The following is an 18,613-nucleotide window of genomic DNA, read 5'->3' on the forward strand; positions in this document are numbered from 1 at the left end:
CTTGGCTCATTGTGTGGCCTTGTGGGACAGAGCCATCTCTCTGGTTCCTCCCTCCATCATTTATGCAAGTTCCCTCCGCTGCTACTGCCACCACATGGAAATGGCATTTTTCCAGCCTCTCTCAAACAATGAACACAATGTTATTTTTTTCCTCTTTCTTGAAATTTCCCGTCTATTTTAGTCTGATCAGACCCAACTTCATGGCCTCTTAGAAGAATTTTCTCTCCTTTGGAAACATGGAAGACATCGTCAGAAAATTAAGCACGCTTGCATTTAAAGTTAGGCAGCAGCTTCTGAATTTAGAATTAAAGTTTCCAAAGCCAATTTTAAACATGCGGGTGGGGGGGGGGGGTGGACTTTAAAACTCCAAAACCTATGGCAAAAGTTTTCTTAACATTTCTAAGACTTAGGGTGGAAATCCTATTCACTCTGAGTTTCACTGAGGTTGTGAGGCAAGGAAGGAAGGGCTACCCCTATATTATCCATATAACCAGTTATCAATAATCAATATATATTCAATATATGCTTACACAAATCAAGGATTACAGTACCTTATAAATCCACTTGAATCAAAAGGGAAGCTGTGCTGCAAACTGCTTGAAACAGCAAGTTAGGAACCGACCTTTCCCCTAGAAACATCTGTGCACCCCGGACAAAGACATGAATCAGAGATTCTGGTACAAAATTCCCCTCAGATACAGGCTAAATAAATCCACAGAACAGGAAGAGCAAAACCACAAAATGTCCAAACTCCCTGTCCTGTCATAACTAGGGGAAAGGTTAGACTGAGCGTCACTGGGAGCATTGGAAAGCGGAACTGGAACCCAGTGCTTGACCAGTGCTATACCAGTAGCTAGGAGCGTGACAACTGCTTGCTGATTGGCTGATATTTTTGCTGACCAAGTATGAGTCCTTCATGATTGTCTTATGATCTATGATTTGCTGTGATTTGCTCAGGTATAAAGACCCCTGTGTTTCTGTCAATCGGGGTCCCAGTTCTTTGGAAGAGATTCCAACTGGGTCCTTATTGCCTGGCAATAAACTTCACCTTCTTATTCTCCATTGCTGCGTCTGCTTGATCCTTATCCTTGCAACATTTGGTGCCGTGATCGGATCACACAGGCCAGTAGGGGTTTTTTACCCAAAAAGAGCCGGCCTCCGGTTCTTGGGGGGAGAACCGCCGGAGGATTTTTGGCTTCTCTCCAGGCGCCTATCGGACATCATTTCCGAGGGAGGAAGGCAATCGCCTTCGGCGCGGAATCCCAACAAGACGGAGGCAAGGACCGAACAAGGAGAATCTGAAGGGGAGCCAACAGGAAAGGCGCGCCACGACAGGAACTCACGGTGAGTTGAGAAAAAAAATGAGTGCTGATCAACACTCAGGGTGACCCACCAGTAACCTCCCGTTAAAGGGAAAGGATCACCTAAAAGGTGAGGGAGGAGAAGCTGGGTCAACCAAAGGAAGGGAAGAGGTTCTGCAGGGAAAAGTTGGGGAAAAACAGCTGTGGGGGGGGGGGGAAGAAAAAGGGGAGAAAAACGCTGTATGAAAGTGTGTGATTTTCTGCCAAGTTGTTCGCCGCAGGCGAAGGGGGGAGAAAGGGCTGTGTTTGTCTGTGTGAAAGTCCCGGGACGCCGGGTGAATGTGTAAGATCTGAGTTGAAAAAGGAAGTGTGCTGTGGTTTTCCCTTGTTCTATTTTTGAAACTGCCTAGCTGAAAGTGTTTGTCTGGTGAAGAGGGAAAGTTCTGCAGAACTATGGGGGGGAAATGCTCAAAACCAGCTCAAGCCTGTACACCCTTAGAATGCATGTTAGAAAATTTTAAGAAGGTTTTTCCAGAAGAACCAGGGGAGGTCAGACCAAGTAAGGAAGTTTTAAAGAAATATTGTCAACAGATATGGCCCCAACAGGTCAAATCCTGGCCACAAAATGGCTCCTTTAGGATTGAGAGATGTCAAGCAGTTATGGACTCAATAATGAAGAATCCGGATTTGTTTAAGGAGCAGTACTATTACATTTCGAAGTGGACTGCTATTTGTTAAAAAAATCCAGATTGGATGAAAAGAGGAAGTGACAGCTGCGAGATTTTCGCTGTAAGGCAGGAAGCCAGAAAACCCTTAACAGTTTCTGCAGCTGACAGGAAAATTTATGTTGGTCCTTCAGAGGAGGAATGAATCCCTCCCCCACCATACAATTATAGCAGCAGGAATCAAGCAATACAGCCGCCTTCAAGGCAAGCATGGCCAGACCAAAATGCAATGGCAGGACAGATCCCTATGCCCAGCCAATCTCAGCCAGCAATGAATAAAGCCCCGCAAGCCACAAATGGTGCTTCGCAGGCAGCCCCACCCTCTCGAGCATCGCTGGATGTGCCTAGCCTTCCAGAATTGCCTTCCCAGCCAAAACAAACAGCTGCTCTAGATCAAAGCACGTTACCCTCCCCTCCCGAGGAAAAATACAACCAGGACATGTCAGCCTCGCAAACACAGATGGAGGGAGCGGAAGGAGGTGCTAGCGCATTTCAAATGTCTGGAGCATGGGGGGAACAAACTAATTCATTGAGAACCCCAGAAAGCCATGACAGTTCAAAATTATGGAAATTGATGGATGCAATTACAGATTCTGGACAAAAGTTGGTCCTTAAAATGAGAGAAAGTGATTTGCCTAGTACATCTCAAAGGCCAGCCTCACCTAAGCTTTCAAAAGGAGGCTATTACTTACGTAATAACAAGGGGGCACCAGCGCCAATGCTTCCCCTAAGGGCTGTTTTGGGGCCCCAAGAGCCACGGCCAGTGGATGCAAATGGGAGACCAACGGGTCCTTGGCCTTCTAGGGCAGTTACACTTCAATATGTCCCTTTTACAACCACGGATTTATTGAATTGGAAAACGCATACGGTACCCTTTTCAGAAAAACCTCAGGCCATGCTGGATTTAGTTGCTTCCATTATGGTAACTCATCTGCCTACATGGCAAGATTGCAGGCATCTTTTGATGACTCTTTTCACCTCTGAGGAAAGGAGAAGGATAGATGCAACTGCAGACAACAATCTTAAAGCTCAGGTGCCAAACTCAGAAAACAATCCAGATGCTTGGGTCCGTGCAAGGTATCCACTCACAGATCCAGGGTGGGACCCAGAAAGGGACAAGGACGCCTTGGACAATTATCGGCAGGAAGTTATAAAGGCTATAAAGGGTGCTGCCAGAAAGCCTACAAATATTTCTAAGGTGGCTGAGGTTCTTCAATTCCAAGATGAATCTCCTTCTAATTATTTGGAACGCTTAATGGAGGCTTATAGAATTTACACCCCCCTTGATCCAGAAGCCCCAGAAAGTAAGCAAATGGTGAATGCGGCATTTGTGGCTCAAAGTGCTACGGACATTAAGAGGAAATTGCAAAAGTTAGACGCTTTTGAAACATTGCAGATGGATCAGCTCCTAGCAATCGCTCAAAGGGTTTATTTGAACAGAGAAAATGAGGTTAAGAAGGACAGAGTTCGGGAAATGAAACAAAAGGCAGTGTTTTTGGCTGCAGCCATCAGCCAAGGCTCAGCATTTGACACAGGTGCCCAAGGGAGAGGTTCCAGTAGGGCACGAGGAAGAGGAAGAGGAAGGGGATTGCCATTGGGAAGGAATCAGTGTGCAATTTGCAGAAAGGAAGGTCATTGGAAACAGGAGTGCCCTGAAGCGAGGGAAACAGAGGGAGAAGGTGAATTCAGGGAACAGAGGGAGCGTGGACGTGGATGGGGATCGCAGAGAGGAAGGATGCAAGCTGGAAGATATGTGAGGAACAGAGGAAGTAGCAGAGATTTTGTTGGATTAGCGCAATTGGAGGAATATGAGAATGAGAATGCATAGGACAGACCGGGCTCAACTCTTTCTTTAGGCTCCCAAGAGCCCATGATCTCGGTTAAGCAGCTGGATGTAGCGTGAACATCTACACAGACTCAAAGTTTGCTTTTTTAACATTACATGCCCACGGAGCTTTGTGGAAAGAGAGGGGGCTCATAGGGGCAGAAGGGAAAGCACTGAAATATGGCCCGGAATTGGAAACGCTTTTGGAAGCTGTGTGGGCTCCGAGAAAGGTTGCGGTCATACATTGCCGAGGCCACAGCAAGGGAACCACAAAAGCAGCAAAGGGAAATCAATTGGCAGATCTGGCTGCAAAACGGGCAGCTTTACTGCCACCACCACCTGCCTCTATAACAGCATCTCTTCTTCCTACAGCAGTTGATTTAGAGCAAATAAAGCCCATCTACACGGAGGCAGAACAGGAATGGGCCCAACAGGAAGGGGGATACAGAATGCCACCACAGGATGGATGGTTTATCCTTCCAGACCAGCAGATATTTGTCCCAGAAGCCCTGGGCAGGATCATAGTGAAGCAATATCATGAGTCCACTCACTATGGGGCCACAGCATTGCGGGAAAGCCTGAATAGGCAATTCTACATAACAAGGATTTCCCAGCTGGCAGAAGCAGTATCACGTGCATGCCTTCTGTGCGCAAAAAACAACCCAAAGCAAGGCCCAGTTCCTCCACCAGGAATACAGCAAACAGGCCTAATGCCAATGGAAAATTTAATAGTGGATTTTACAGAAATGCCAAAGGCAAAGGGGTACAAGGCTCTCTTGGTCTTCACGTGTTCTCTTACAGGTTGGCCTGAGGTCTATCCTACTAGGACAGAAAAAGCCCAGGAGGTAATAAAACGCCTCTTAACGGAAATCATTCCAAGGTTTGGTCTACCAAGGTGTATAGGCAGTGACAATGGTCCAGCTTTCATTGCATCAATAGTGGATGGTGTATGCAAAGCCTTGCAAATACAATGGAAGCTACATGCGGCCTATAGACCTCAAAGCTCAGGGAAAACAGAAAGGATGAATCGGACTCTTAAAGCGCAGTTAGCAAAATTGTGCCAGGAAACTCATTGTAAATGGGTAGACATGTTGCCTATTGCTTTGTTTAGAATCAGATGTTCACCAACAAAGAGACTGAAACTTTCTCCGTTTGAACTTTTGTATGGGAGACCACCTCCAATAGCAAGGGGGAGAACAGCAGACTTGACTCAAGTGGGGGGGCAAATAACTGCAGAACAAATCCAGGCTCTTTCTCGTATTTTTCTTGATTTAAACAGGTGGTGTCTCCAACGCATTCCCATCTGCCTATCCGAACCGGTACATCCTTTTCGGCCAGGAGACCGAGTTTGGGTTCGAGACTGGAAAGACGAACCGCTGACGGCTCGGTGGAAAGGTCCCTACACGGTTCTGCTGGCCACACCAACTGCGGTGAAAGTTGCGGAAGTAACCCCGTGGATTCATCATTCTCGTCTGAAGCGGTCTGAGGGTCATTGGAACTGTGAGCTGAACCCATCTAACCCTCTGAAGTTGAAGCTCACCAGGAACCCCTGCACCTAGCCCCACCGGAAGCGGGCAGGAGCACGGGCAACGGGACTACAGGTCTGCTCTCACTGCACCCCGGAAGCCAGTGAGTCTACGCACACCGGAAGATTGAGGAGCTGCACCAGCGTATGGGAGGACCCCTACCAGTTAAAATTTCAGTCAATCCCAGATTCCAGCCAGACTTTGCTCATAAACCCTTAGTACAAATAACAATAACAAGGGTGAACAAAAGGGGGGACATTCATGACAGGTGGGTGGATTGGGTAACTACATACGGTTGTTACATTCCTTTCTTTCTTTAGGAGTTCTACATACCAGATTGGGCACAAGCAGGTCCACGACAATAGTTCACATACAAGGGAAAGTACATGCCAGGGGAACCTAGGAGAGCCATACGTTGCTTCTCCTGCCCACCTCCCCAAGGAGCATTTCCCGGTGCCATACTGGTCACTGTAGCTGTTTTTCCTCCACCACCCACAGGTCCCTTCAAGGTAGCAGTTGCAGAGTGTATACAGTGTGAGTTGACCTCACCAGTTCGACCAGAACCTGGGGACCACTAATAAGTCCACTGGGTGCGGCCGAGCGGGAGGCTATATCTCACTAAAGGGTATGTTCTGGTACCTGCTACCTTATATAATTGTTGCAATTTCACTCCTTCTGGTCCTAATCATTGTATTTTGTGTATATAAGAAGGATCATCGTATTAACATTGACCTAGAGCCAGAACTAATAAGATTCAACCTTGAAGGTATACATGGGGAAAATGAAAATGAAGCTTCTGTTGATTTTGATGTGCTTGTGGCTCCAGAGAGGCCCAATGGTAGTAGGTAATGTTTTTATAAACCATGCTGAACACATGTTCCAGATATATGGGGAAAATGCTACCCTATATTATGAACACCCAAGGAAGGTAGCAGACATGTCCCTTATACCAGGATTAATCAAGGATCCTGATGTTGTGCTGGCAGGCCTACTTTACAATCAGAGTGGTCTCTTTGCAGCCCCACCTATTGAAATGAATGACATCCCCTACAGATATCTCAGATACACCAGAACCACAAAAGGTCTATGTTTTTGCTGTCATGCCACTGGAGTATGGAATTCCAAATGGAAGTATTGGCCCCAAGTTAAGTACCACATGGACAAAGGATGGCTGGGAAATTATACCCAATGCTCGGATAAATTTTGGCTTTGGGGTTCCCACAATGCCTCCTACCAGGGCAATACTACCTCTTCAGATCTGTACCCATACTTTCCTCAATATTCGGTTAATTTCACCGGACAAGGGTCCATTTGTTCTGGTTGGATGATTAAAGATCCTAACCTCTGGTTTCTATATGATGGATTGGCAACAAATTTCCACCCAGGGAATTTCCAGTGTGTTGGAGTGGGGGCATTTACCTTTCCGGTTGCAGTGGAGGTCAATCACAAGGTACCTCATCTTGCAAGCAGACGGAAAAGGGCGGCCCTGGGCGACCACTGTGAAGATGAAATTTATCTGGCAAATTCTGTAGGGAGCGTTGGGGGTGGATTTATAGGATTCCTCTCAATGGGGATTTACCCAGGAGTAGTTGCTGAGCAAAATAGAAAGGCACTGTTTGCTCTTACATGCAGGCTGGAGAAAACTATCAATGCCACCACCCATGTCTTGCGCTCCTTGCAGTCAGAGGTTGAGGATTTGAACCAACTGACAATGACCCATAGATTGGTTTTGGACTACCTCCTTGCACGAGCAGGCGGTTTTTGTAAAATTGTCCCAAAAGGTCGGTGCCAGGTTAAATTCCACGACCTCAACAAGACAATTGAGGACCAATTGCAAAAACTGCAGTCTCTGGTAGCTGACAACACACCCACCCAGAATCCCTGGGAAAAGGTATGGTCGTGGATACCAGGAGAGGGGTGGGTGCATGGCATTCTGACCGCCTTAGCCATAGGAGGAGTTGTTTTTCTGTTGTTTCTTTCTGTAATCCCTTGTTGTCTGTCTTTGCTTAGGGGAATGATAGCCCGCAATGTTAAGCATCTCACTGACCCTCATATTATGGCAATATACAGAGCTTTGCCCCCAGTGCCAGATGAGCCAGAGGAAGACGATGGTTATGAGCGAATGCATAGGGAACACGTCCCAATGCCTGGGGAACAGGTCCCAGTGCAGGAACAGGCCCCATTGCAGGAAGCAACGGTTTACTCTGATGTCCTGAGTGGTGTTCAAGCTCAGGAGTCAGATGAATCTTCTCTCTGAGCTTGAAAAGGGGGGAATGAGGCAAGGAAGGAAGGGCTACCCCTATATTATCCATATAACCAGTTATCAATAATCAATATATATTCAATATATGCTTACACAAATCAAGGATTACAGTACCTTATAAATCCACTTGAATCAAAAGGGAAGCTGTGCTGCAAACTGCTTGAAACAGCAAGTTAGGAACCGACCTTTCCCCTAGAAACATCTGTGCACCCCGGACAAAGACATGAATCAGAGATTCTGGTACAAAATTCCCCTCAGATACAGGCTAAATAAATCCACAGAACAGGAAGAGCAAAACCACAAAATGTCCAAACTCCCTGTCCTGTCATAACTAGGGGAAAGGTTAGACTGAGCGTCACTGGGAGCATTGGAAAGCGGAACTGGAACCCAGTGCTTGACCAGTGCTATACCAGTAGCTAGGAGCGTGACAACTGCTTGCTGATTGGCTGATATTTTTGCTGACCAAGTATGAGTCCTTCATGATTGTCTTATGATCTATGATTTGCTGTGATTTGCTCAGGTATAAAGACCCCTGTGTTTCTGTCAATCGGGGTCCCAGTTCTTTGGAAGAGATTCCAACTGGGTCCTTATTGCCTGGCAATAAACTTCACCTTCTTATTCTCCATTGCTGCGTCTGCTTGATCCTTATCCTTGCAACAGTTGCTCTCTCACACACAAGAACAAGAGCAAATATTTCCCATTTTCTTCATCCCAGTATTGGAGTTAGTGTGCTCATTCTTTCGGTTCCCTCTTTATACTTTTACTACGAGTGGAGTGGATACACCAGCAACTGAGAAAGCTCCCTAGGAGCCTTCTTACTCGCAAGAGGCTGCTTGGTCCACTTCAAAGCATTCACACTTGTATGAACCAACCCGGACCCTACCATCGTCATCCAAGACCAGGCTTGTCCAAAGTCCATCCCGGGGGCCTAATCTGGCCCACCGGTCTGTTTAATCCAGCTGCTGTGGCAGTTTATTTCCTGGGGTAAAATCCCCCCCAAAAGCTCAACAACTTCAATGCTAAAAAGAAGGTCAATGATTTTGGTTGGCCATCACGCATGTTCACTTCATCAATTCTGGCCCTCTTTGAACAAAGTTTGGACACCCCTGTCATAGACCCTTCTTTGTCTGCCTCCTCCATGAGAGCAATCCTTTTCTGCAGCGGCTCCCAATTTGGGGAATGTTCTTCCCAGGAAGGCTCGCTGGAGGCCTTCATTACATGGTGTTATAGGGGAACCCCTAAACCTTGAAATTAATAAATAGTAGGAATTTGATACAGTGGTGCCTTGCAAGACGAAATTAATTCGTTCTGCGAGTTTTCTCGTCTTGCGATTTTTTCGTCTTGCGAAGCACGGTTTCGGAAAAGTTTTGGAAAAGCTTCAAAAATCACCAAAGTCTTCAAAAACCTCAAAAAAGGCTACCCCACCGCGTGCTATGAGTTGCTCCTCGAAGTCAAGTCGCAACTGTATTAACGGTTTTAAGAAAAAGGAAACAAACTTGCAAGACGTTTTCGACTTGCGAAGCAAGCCCATAGGGAAATACGTCTTGCGAAGCAACTCAAAAAACCAAAAACCCTTTCGTCTTGCGAGTTTTTCGTCTGGCGAGGCATTCGTCTTGCGAGGTACCACTGTATTTGGAGTACTGGAGGGAAGACTCTGGGCCAGTGGAAAAATACAGGCTAAGCTTCCTTTCTAAGCCTGGGCCTCACCTGGGATAGTGGTGTTAACATTTCAAAAGATCTTGATGGCCCATCTGAGAACCTGGTCCTGGGTCCTGGTCCTTGCACAGAGCTTGCCATGGTGATGGGTGTACACAAATTAATAATAATAATAATAATAATACTGTAGCACCCTGCTTGTGGTTAACGCTTAGCTGGAATGAAATATTCAACGCAGCAACAGAGAAATTAAAATAATTTATTTGTCAGACAAATAAATGTGAGGCACAGTGGTATATGGTTACCAAGCTCTGGCCTGCTCTCCTGCCATTATGGCCAGCACTTATATTTCCTTAATCCAGCCCCCTATGCTCCTCCTGTGGCTGCATCTGTCCCATCAGCCTGGTTGAAATTCCTATTGGCTGATTGGTATGACCAATCACAAAAATACACTCATTTCCTATTGCCTTTTATGGGAGACAAAGAGCTATATTTCCTTCCATTTATAATTGACAAACAAGTATTAATATATCTTTACATGTGTCTCAACAAGGAATCTTAATTACCAGCTCACCTCCTGCCCTCCTTGCCCTACTGCCTTCTAAAACAAATGGTTAATCTTAAATTTTTATCTTAAACATATGTCAAGGATCTTGAGTTTCACATCAACATTGAAAGATCTACTTCATATGAAGGTTTCTAAACAAATGTCTGACAACCATATATATCAGAACTGCTCGGATGGCGTCTCATTTCTGGCAGGGGGGCTAGGCTCATCTGCCCCCCTGGTCTCCTACAGCAATATGACTCTATGAAATAAGAATTTAACATTTCTTTCTTTCTAGATCCTTTGCATAATTACATTTAAGCCAGCATATTTCATACATTATCATAGATAGCTTTTTAGAAGGATAAACTTCCTAAAAGTAACAAGGAAGGAACAGTTTACAGCCTCAAAGTAAAATAGGAAATAAAAAGCCTCTTCCTCTGTTCATACTCCAGCTAGTTGTTTCGTTTTCCATTAGCTCTTCCTCAAACTCTCTCAGTTTAAGAAAGAAACAGTTTTAAAAGACTTCCCAAAAATGCTTTAAAAAGACTTCCCAAAAAGCCTCTCTTTCTGCCAGCTGGATGCTTCTCCATTTGGTCTTGGCCTTTTAACCTTAGAAAGAAGATCTGGCTCAAGTTTAAGGCACATGGTTCTATTTTACTGTTTACTAACTCTTAATTATGTTGGGTCCGTAACCTTGCTCTTTAACCTGTAATTCCAGCTTTTATGACTTTGAGAATTGTTTTCTGCTATAAATCAAAGGGGGGCCCCTTGTCTTAGGAGAATGGCCAAGGTTTTCTCTATAAACAGCTGGCCTTCTTGCCTGGCATGAAACATTTGAAAATCTAAGCCCATTTAATTTAGGAACCTGATCAAATATAAGCCAATATATGCCTTGATTAAAAATGCAGTCTATATTCAGATGCCACATTCCCCCCTTTCAAGCTCAAGGACCTTGCTACAAAGCGTCCTTGATAGCTTGATCTTAAAACATGAGATGATACATGGCATCATACATAAAACCATTACCACTACTGTCAAGAAAAACAAGCAAGACAATAGTATCCCTTTGAGTCCTGTGACATTAAGTAACCAATTGGTGAGCCATCCCATATCCCATCCTTCCCATGTTTATACTGGGACATGTGCTATATTCTCCATCTTTGTAGCCAACACACGGATTGCCTCACCATTATCAGAAATGTTAAAGCAACAGGCATTCCCTGTCAAGTTCAAGACTCCACATAGACCTCCCTGCTTGGCAAGTACATAATCCATTCCCATTTTCAGCTGCAAAATAGCGGCTCTACTTTCATCCAGCTGTTATGCAATAAGTCTCAAACTCTGGGCCGTTGCATTGGTTACAAGTTCCACTACTGCTTGTAATTGAATTATTCTGTTTAGATTATAAATAGGATCCCGTGCCCCTTGTATGAGCTCACCAGGATTCCAGGAGGCAGGATCATAATAGGCTATAATGCGCTCTGGTGGCCAATCATTAGTACCGCTCCAACTTTGGGTACTTCCTCCTGCTATACGAGAAATATCAGCATTCCTTCGTGTTCGCTTAGCTGAACTAGTGGGCATATCCACATTGGTGGTAATACCCATCCCAGGAAACAAGTCCCACTCCATTTGGAAGGGAGTTTCTTGTATGCCCATTCTCCACATATCCACCACAACCATCGGGTCTGAGGTTTTTGGTACGTGGAGTACAGAAGGCGAAATATCAAAAGAGGCAGAGAGTTCACAGTGCAGTATGTTAGATTGCCTTTCTCTGTCACAGTTATGTTCCATACCACTTTCCATGCATGAATAAAAGGAGGTGCACAGGGCAAGGCATTCCGAGTTCGATAGGTAGTACCGTGTGCCCAGGTATGACTATTCTTAATATAATCCCAAGTATAGTGACAATGAGAAGAGCCTATCATGGTAGAATCAGCTGCATCTGATGATTTATGTACACAGAATTCCCCTTGTACAGGTGTAACTGTAATGGTTTAGTTGAGTTCCATCCGGGGAAATTCTGTATTTCTGTTTGGTGTGGCATTTCGCTTACCATACCAATGGCATCTAATGGTATCGGTAATAAGGGCATACTTCCCTCTGAATCATCTGGCCCAAGAGAGCAAACAAGGCAATTGGTCCTATTTGCAACATTGGCTACCATTTCAGCTAAACCTACCCACATATTGTGGTCATAGCTGAATCCATATTTAGCAAATCTGGTCAGATTCAAGGACCCTTCCCCTTACCAAGGGATCAGGATTAATAATAAAATCATGTTGATGTCTAGCATATGCATTCCTTCCACAAAAGATTACCTTATTGTGATAGCATAAAACTATTAGTCCCAATATAATTCCCCCAGTGACAGAAATGGGGAACCACCAAGACCAAAACATATATCCCAAGGATCCCCAATGTGTAATATCTCTGATAATTGTTCCACAAGGGGGCAGTCAATCAATTGTATAAGAGAATCTTCCCTTTCACAATCGCTGGTTCAGATGCTCCTCAAGCTTCAGGCGTGCGCAGGTCAGCCAGCTTCCAGATTGTGGCTGCAGCAGGCCGGTCGTCTAATGTTGCCCGTGACCTAACCCGTTCCCCGTAGGGCTAGATACAGGGGTTTTTGGAGAGAGTCAGTTTTAAAGGATTAGAGGGGTCACCTTTGCACGTCCAACTGCCTTCGGACTTCTTCAAACGGGAGTGATGAATCCAGGGGGTCACCTCAGCTACCTTCACCGCTGTTGGAGTAGAGAGCAAGACGGTGTAAGGTCCACGCCACTTAGGTGCAAGTGGATCACGTTTTCCACTCTTTCACCCATATGCTATGCCAGCCTGGAGCTGATGAATCGGCTTGGCAATGCTGCACGGCGTGTGCTTGAGGGCCCACCTGTTAAGATAAAAAAAAAAAACAAACACGGGAGAGAGACAAAAACACGGGAGAGAGATTGCACTTGTCCCTGTGTCACATGGTCTCCTATTTGTTTGAGGTCAGTTGGAATATCCTGAACAAAGGAGGGCGGCCTCCCATACAGGAGCTCAAAAGGTGACAACTTAAGTCTTTTTGTGGGTAACACCGAACACGAAACAGTGTTATGGGTAACACGTCTACCCTCCTGAGACTTTAGACATATTAGTGGGCTTCTGGCATGCCCTGCGGATACCTTGCACAAGCGTCTGGCGGTAGGTGGTAAGCCTGGCCAGGTGAATTGCATTGTTTGGATCCCAATTAGGATCTTCCAAGGGAAAGTTGTCTTGGAGATGACGGTCAATATTATAAATATTTCCCACTCTGGCCTGCTCACGCAAATATATCTGTACCTTTTTAATTACGTCTCTCCTTTCCTCAGTGGTGAAGAGAGTATTCAGGAGCTGGCGACAATCTGTCCAAGTAGGACTATGAGTATTTTACTATTGAAGTCACCAAGTCCATCATAGCCTGAGGTTTTTCTGCGAAAGATGGGGCGTTTTCCAATTCATCAGACTGTAGTTGTGAATGGAATACATTGCAGGGTCGAAGTTCGAGGTGGCCGTGGTCCAGGTTGCCCATTAACCAGCACAGGCTCCTCAAGTGCATCAAATACTCTTCTAAGAGGGGCTACTACGTGACCTTTTTCTTCACTTTGCTCTAGGGGCCTCAAATCATAGGGGATGGTATTTGTCCCAAGGCGTTCTTTTAGCAGCTTAATACGCCTGGCTGTATTGCTTGCTGACCGATTAAGGTCTCCCTGTAACTTCTGTAATAATTCTCTAGGACTTGGATGTACAGGGGTTTGGGGTAGGCAATCAGTTGTTCCACTAAAAGAGACTGTAGATGGAGTTCTACTGGGACTCACAGGTGGAATAACCACTTCTGCTTGGGCTTCATTATAGGACTCCAATGCCTCCTGAAGATATTTATCATAATCTATCAAGGAATCAAGTTCTATGACTCCACCCCCATTATTCATTCCACTTTCTTGCCTTGGGGTTACAACTGGTGGAGGGTTTGAATTTATTTGGCAAGATTCCTTTCCTAGCTTTGGCTTTTACAGCCAATAATTTACATCGTTGGACTTTGCATTCCCTTATCCATGGAGGATTTTTATTTAATGTGCTCAGCCAAGAATCTATATATGAAAATTGTTCTGGGCACCCTCCAGTTTCTTTGGTGATGTTAGACCAAAGTTAGCTTACTAAATTTATATCAAAGGTTCCTTGAGATGGCCATTCAGTATTTTGTTTTGGCCATTCTAGTTCACATAACGTTCTCAAGCGCTCTGGCGTCCTTTTGACTCCATATGCCCCTGAGAAGGCTTTCTTAAAATTATTTCACATACATTCAAGAGGTGTATTTCCCCCTTTGAACCCCCAACTCCCATTGTATGGCCCTGTGAAGTATCCACTCAGTCACTCACACACACACCTTACTGGGAAACGAAGTAGTACTCACTCCACACTTAGGTCAGTTACACATTGTACTTTCTCACACATGCAATGCGCTAGATACTTCAACCACACTCTACCTCCCAATCTTCCCTTTTGCCCTACACCAGATCACCATCTGATGTACCCAGCCACCTAGCGTACTCAGTTCCCCTTTACTGAGACGCAGAAGTTTGATCAGGACTTCTCTTCCTCCCAATTAATTGGAGGGCCAAAACCCTTTAGTGCACTTACCCTTAGCTGGTTCCGTTTCCCCCCGGTCCGTCGCCGCCAGTGAGCAGGGTATCAGACAGACGAGACTTCTGCGTTCCCCTGGAAAAATTTATCCAGTGCGCGCTGGAAAAGCAGTTTAGAGATCCTCTCTCTTGTACCCTGCTCAATAGGGCGAAGGGGCTGCGTTCCAGCAGACCACTTATCCGAGTCACAGGGCACCATAAAATGTAGCACCCTGCTTGTGGTTAACGCTTAGCTGGAATGAAATATTCAACGCAGCAACAGAGAAATTAAAATAATTTATTTGTCAGACAAATAAATGTGAGGCACAGTGGTATATGGTTACCAAGCTCTGGCCTGCTCTCCTGCCATTATGGCCAGCACTTATATTTCCTTAATCCAGCCCCCTATGCTCCTCCTGTGGCTGCATCTGTCCCATCAGCCTGGTTGAAATTCCTATTGGCTGATTGGTATGACCAATCACAAAAATACACTCATTTCCTATTGCCTTTTATGGGAGACAAAGAGCTATATTTCCTTCCATTTATAATTGACAAACAAGTATTAATATATCTTTACATGTGTCTCAACAAGGAATCTTAATTACCAGCTCACCTCCTGCCCTCCTTGCCCTACTGCCTTCTAAAACAAATGGTTAATCTTAAATTTTTATCTTAAACATATGTCAAGGATCTTGAGTTTCACATCAACATTGAAAGATCTACTTCATATGAAGGTTTCTAAACAAATGTCTGACAACCATATATATCAGAACTGCTCGGATGGCGTCTCATTTCTGGCAGGGGGGCTAGGCTCATCTGCCCCCCTGGTCTCCTACAGCAATATGACTCTATGAAATAAGAATTTAACATTTCTTTCTTTCTAGATCCTTTGCATAATTACATTTAAGCCAGCATATTTCATACATTATCATAGATAGCTTTTTAGAAGGATAAACTTCCTAAAAGTAACAAGGAAGGAACAGTTTACAGCCTCAAAGTAAAATAGGAAATAAAAAGCCTCTTCCTCTGTTCATACTCCAGCTAGTTGTTTCGTTTTCCATTAGCTCTTCCTCAAACTCTCTCAGTTTAAGAAAGAAACAGTTTTAAAAGACTTCCCAAAAATGCTTTAAAAAGACTTCCCAAAAAGCCTCTCTTTCTGCCAGCTGGATGCTTCTCCATTTGGTCTTGGCCTTTTAACCTTAGAAAGAAGATCTGGCTCAAGTTTAAGGCACATGGTTCTATTTTACTGTTTACTAACTCTTAATTATGTTGGGTCCGTAACCTTGCTCTTTAACCTGTAATTCCAGCTTTTATGACTTTGAGAATTGTTTTCTGCTATAAATCAAAGGGGGGCCCCTTGTCTTAGGAGAATGGCCAAGGTTTTCTCTATAAACAGCTGGCCTTCTTGCCTGGCATGAAACATTTGAAAATCTAAGCCCATTTAATTTAGGAACCTGATCAAATATAAGCCAATATATGCCTTGATTAAAAATGCAGTCTATATTCAGATGCCACAATACCATCACCATTGGCCATGGTGTCCTCCGTCTGAGTTAGGGGTGGGTGACGCCGCTTTGTGGTGCTCCTGGTCCTTTGTGGATGAGCATCTCCACAGGGTGATGCTTGGAAAGTGCTCTTTGACCCATGGAGCCTTCAATGTGGGGTTCCTTGGGGTTTGATTTTATCCCCTAAGAAACATGAAACCACTAGGTGGGGTTATCCAGAGATCTGGGGCACGTTGTCAGCAAATTGCTGGTGACACTCAGTTCTCCTTCTCCTTGACATATGTAGGTGAGGCAGTCAATGCTCTGGAGCAGTGTTTTGCCTCGATAATGGACTGGATAAGAGCCAACAAACTGAAGTGATGACCTTTGTAGGTCAAGAATTCATCTTGTCAGATAAGAGAGAGAGAGGGTGGTTTTATGTATTAATTCAAGATTAGACCCAAGAAAGGATTCTTGAGGTGGAAGACACGATAGCTGAGACAAAAATGATAGTGGTTGGTGTCATGTGACAAGCAGTGTCATGTGAGAGCAGAAGCAGCAAAGCCGGCTGGGAAGTGCTGGAACTGCACAATCATTCAGGCCTACTAAAGTTATTCAGGCCTAACTGCTAACTGTTGAGTCACTCTGACATGTGACTCATTCTCCTTATAAGTAGCAGCCATTTTCTCTCTGTGTCCTGAGGAAGATTTCAGTCAGAGTCAGTCTGCCTCAGTTGTGAGGAGCAGAGTCAGCATGTAATCTCAGTCAAACTGTTTGGAACCATGTTGTTTATGAAGAAGTTTACTTTAACTCAGTAAAGCTCTTATTCTTTCACTGAAAAACTCTGCATTATTAATTTACGCTGCACAACATTTGGAATTTATGCCTCAAATGAAAAAAAGTGGATTTTTTTAAAGAAGCTTGAAAAATAACTGATTGAAAAATATGATGGGAAAAGAATGTTAATGGTAGACTACAGTGGAATTTTATCAGAGACTTCCGGCAAAGCACTCTCACAATCAGGTCGGGGGGAAATGTTCCTGCTGACTCGAGCACCTCCTGATCGCAGCAAGGCAAGGCAAACACAGGGAGAAGTGACTGCTCCCAAAAAGGTCTGAGAGGACACTTCAGACCGAAAAGGGCACCAAACAGCGCAAAAAGGGGCTTCAAGCACAAGAGTAGAAGAAGGGCTGGAGAACCTCAGCGCTAAAAAACGGGCCAACCTTGCAGCAAGACGCCCCAAGGACTGAAGTGTGTAGTGTTGAACTCTCCGTTTTATAAGAGCAGCTGGACCCTGCATCTCAAATAAATAAAATAAGATTTGGACCAAAAAGGAGCTCAAACTAAAAACTCCAAGCTCATGGATGCAGAGGTTATAAATTTTTATTAAGAAATCTCGACAGAAAGTTTTAAAAAATTTACTTACCAGAGATCTGCAGCAACACAATCTATCTAATTGCAATTAAAGAGCTTTACATCAAAGTAAAAAGTGAGGCTTAGCCTCCTGGCTCCTGCATACTAGCTGAAATATTGATGTTGAAGTGAGTAAAACAGATCAGAAAAGTTTAAGAACTGACATAAATCTCTTTTAACGCTGAGATGAAGAGCAGGAGGGAGGGAATCGCTAGATCCCTTCCCCCCAATCCTGGTGCTTGGCTCCATGGAGAATCACTCTGAGCAAAGCCACGGAGAAGAAAAAAGGATTAAAATAGTACAGAGAACCCAACGGAACCCAAGGGAGCTATAAAGACCTGGCTGAACGTTGTGAACGGCAAAGAAGGGGGCAGGGCCATCTTAAGCATATCTGGTGCCATGGTGCAAAGCTCCCTCCGGTGCCCCCCCATTTCCCTGGCTCTAGAGAGGACGGCGCTGCCGGTGGGGCCGGAGGAAGTGGGCAGCGGCTGGAGGGTGGCTCCTCCAGTGGGGAAGAGGCAGAGGCTGGACACGGCACCTTCCGGCACAGCTGGCTGCTTTGTGCCGTGGGGGCCATGGCAGACAGAGGCTCCGGGCACGGTGCTGCTTTGACGCGGCATGTTGGAGGCAGGTGTTGTAAATAAAAATATGCCCTTTTCCCTTATGGGATATCCAAGAGCCCATATAGAGTCCTTAAGTAGGTTCCCTATCGATAGGAGAAAATAAGAGAGGCCAACCAGAGAATATTGAGAAGCAAAGCAGCTGGTAGGCTTGATCTTTATTAATCTGTTGCAACAGGGTGCTCCCCTCACTTGCAGGAAAGGAGGAGGACCCACAAAAATGCTGTGCAAGGGCTTATAAAGACTTTTGAAATTCCCATCTTGTAGATCAAGACCACCCCCAGAAACATTATACATACATCACAGAAGGGGTGTAACCTAAGACATTTGCTCAGTTTAGGAATCAAAATGGTTCCAGGTTGGTCTTCCTGTGTTGATCTATGTATGTGCGGTTATGAACATTACCATATATCTAAGACCATAAAATTCCTATCACACAGGAGAGGGTGGCGAGCTGATGCTGGAAGGTGCCACATCCAGCCTCCGCCTCTTCCCTGGCGTGCTGCAGAACTTGGTGCCCTGTGCCACTAGCCTCTATGGGTAAGAAGCCCCTGGAAGGGGGAGGGAAAGGAGAAAAAGACAGGAGAAATGAAAGCATTGAGGAATT

At 45.0% G+C, this 18,613-nt stretch overlaps 2 protein-coding genes across 18 annotated transcripts in view; one reads left to right on the plus strand and one right to left on the minus strand.

Annotated features, from left to right (window-relative positions):
* LOC114595218 (zinc finger protein 75D-like) overlaps positions 1–18,613 on the minus strand; it is a 437,997-nt gene that overhangs the window by 164,514 nt on the left and 254,870 nt on the right. The window lies entirely within an intron of this gene.
* Positions 1,184–7,721, plus strand: LOC114595020 (uncharacterized). The gene is made up of 2 exons (XM_077927949.1): positions 1,184–1,344; positions 5,131–7,721. The coding sequence occupies exon 2, from the start codon at positions 6,150–6,152 to the stop codon at positions 7,632–7,634; it is 1,485 nt and encodes a 494-aa protein (XP_077784075.1). The 5' UTR covers positions 1,184–1,344; positions 5,131–6,149; the 3' UTR covers positions 7,635–7,721.

The sequence above is a fragment of the Podarcis muralis genome, chromosome 4, assembly GCF_964188315.1.
Source record: "Podarcis muralis chromosome 4, rPodMur119.hap1.1, whole genome shotgun sequence".
Lineage (NCBI taxonomy): Eukaryota > Metazoa > Chordata > Lepidosauria > Squamata > Lacertidae > Podarcis > Podarcis muralis.

Coding starts and splice junctions, on each gene's coding strand:
- LOC114595020 (XM_077927949.1), top strand. CDS start 6,150: ATGGGGAAAATGAAAATGAAGCTTCTGTTGATTTTGATGTGCTTGTGG.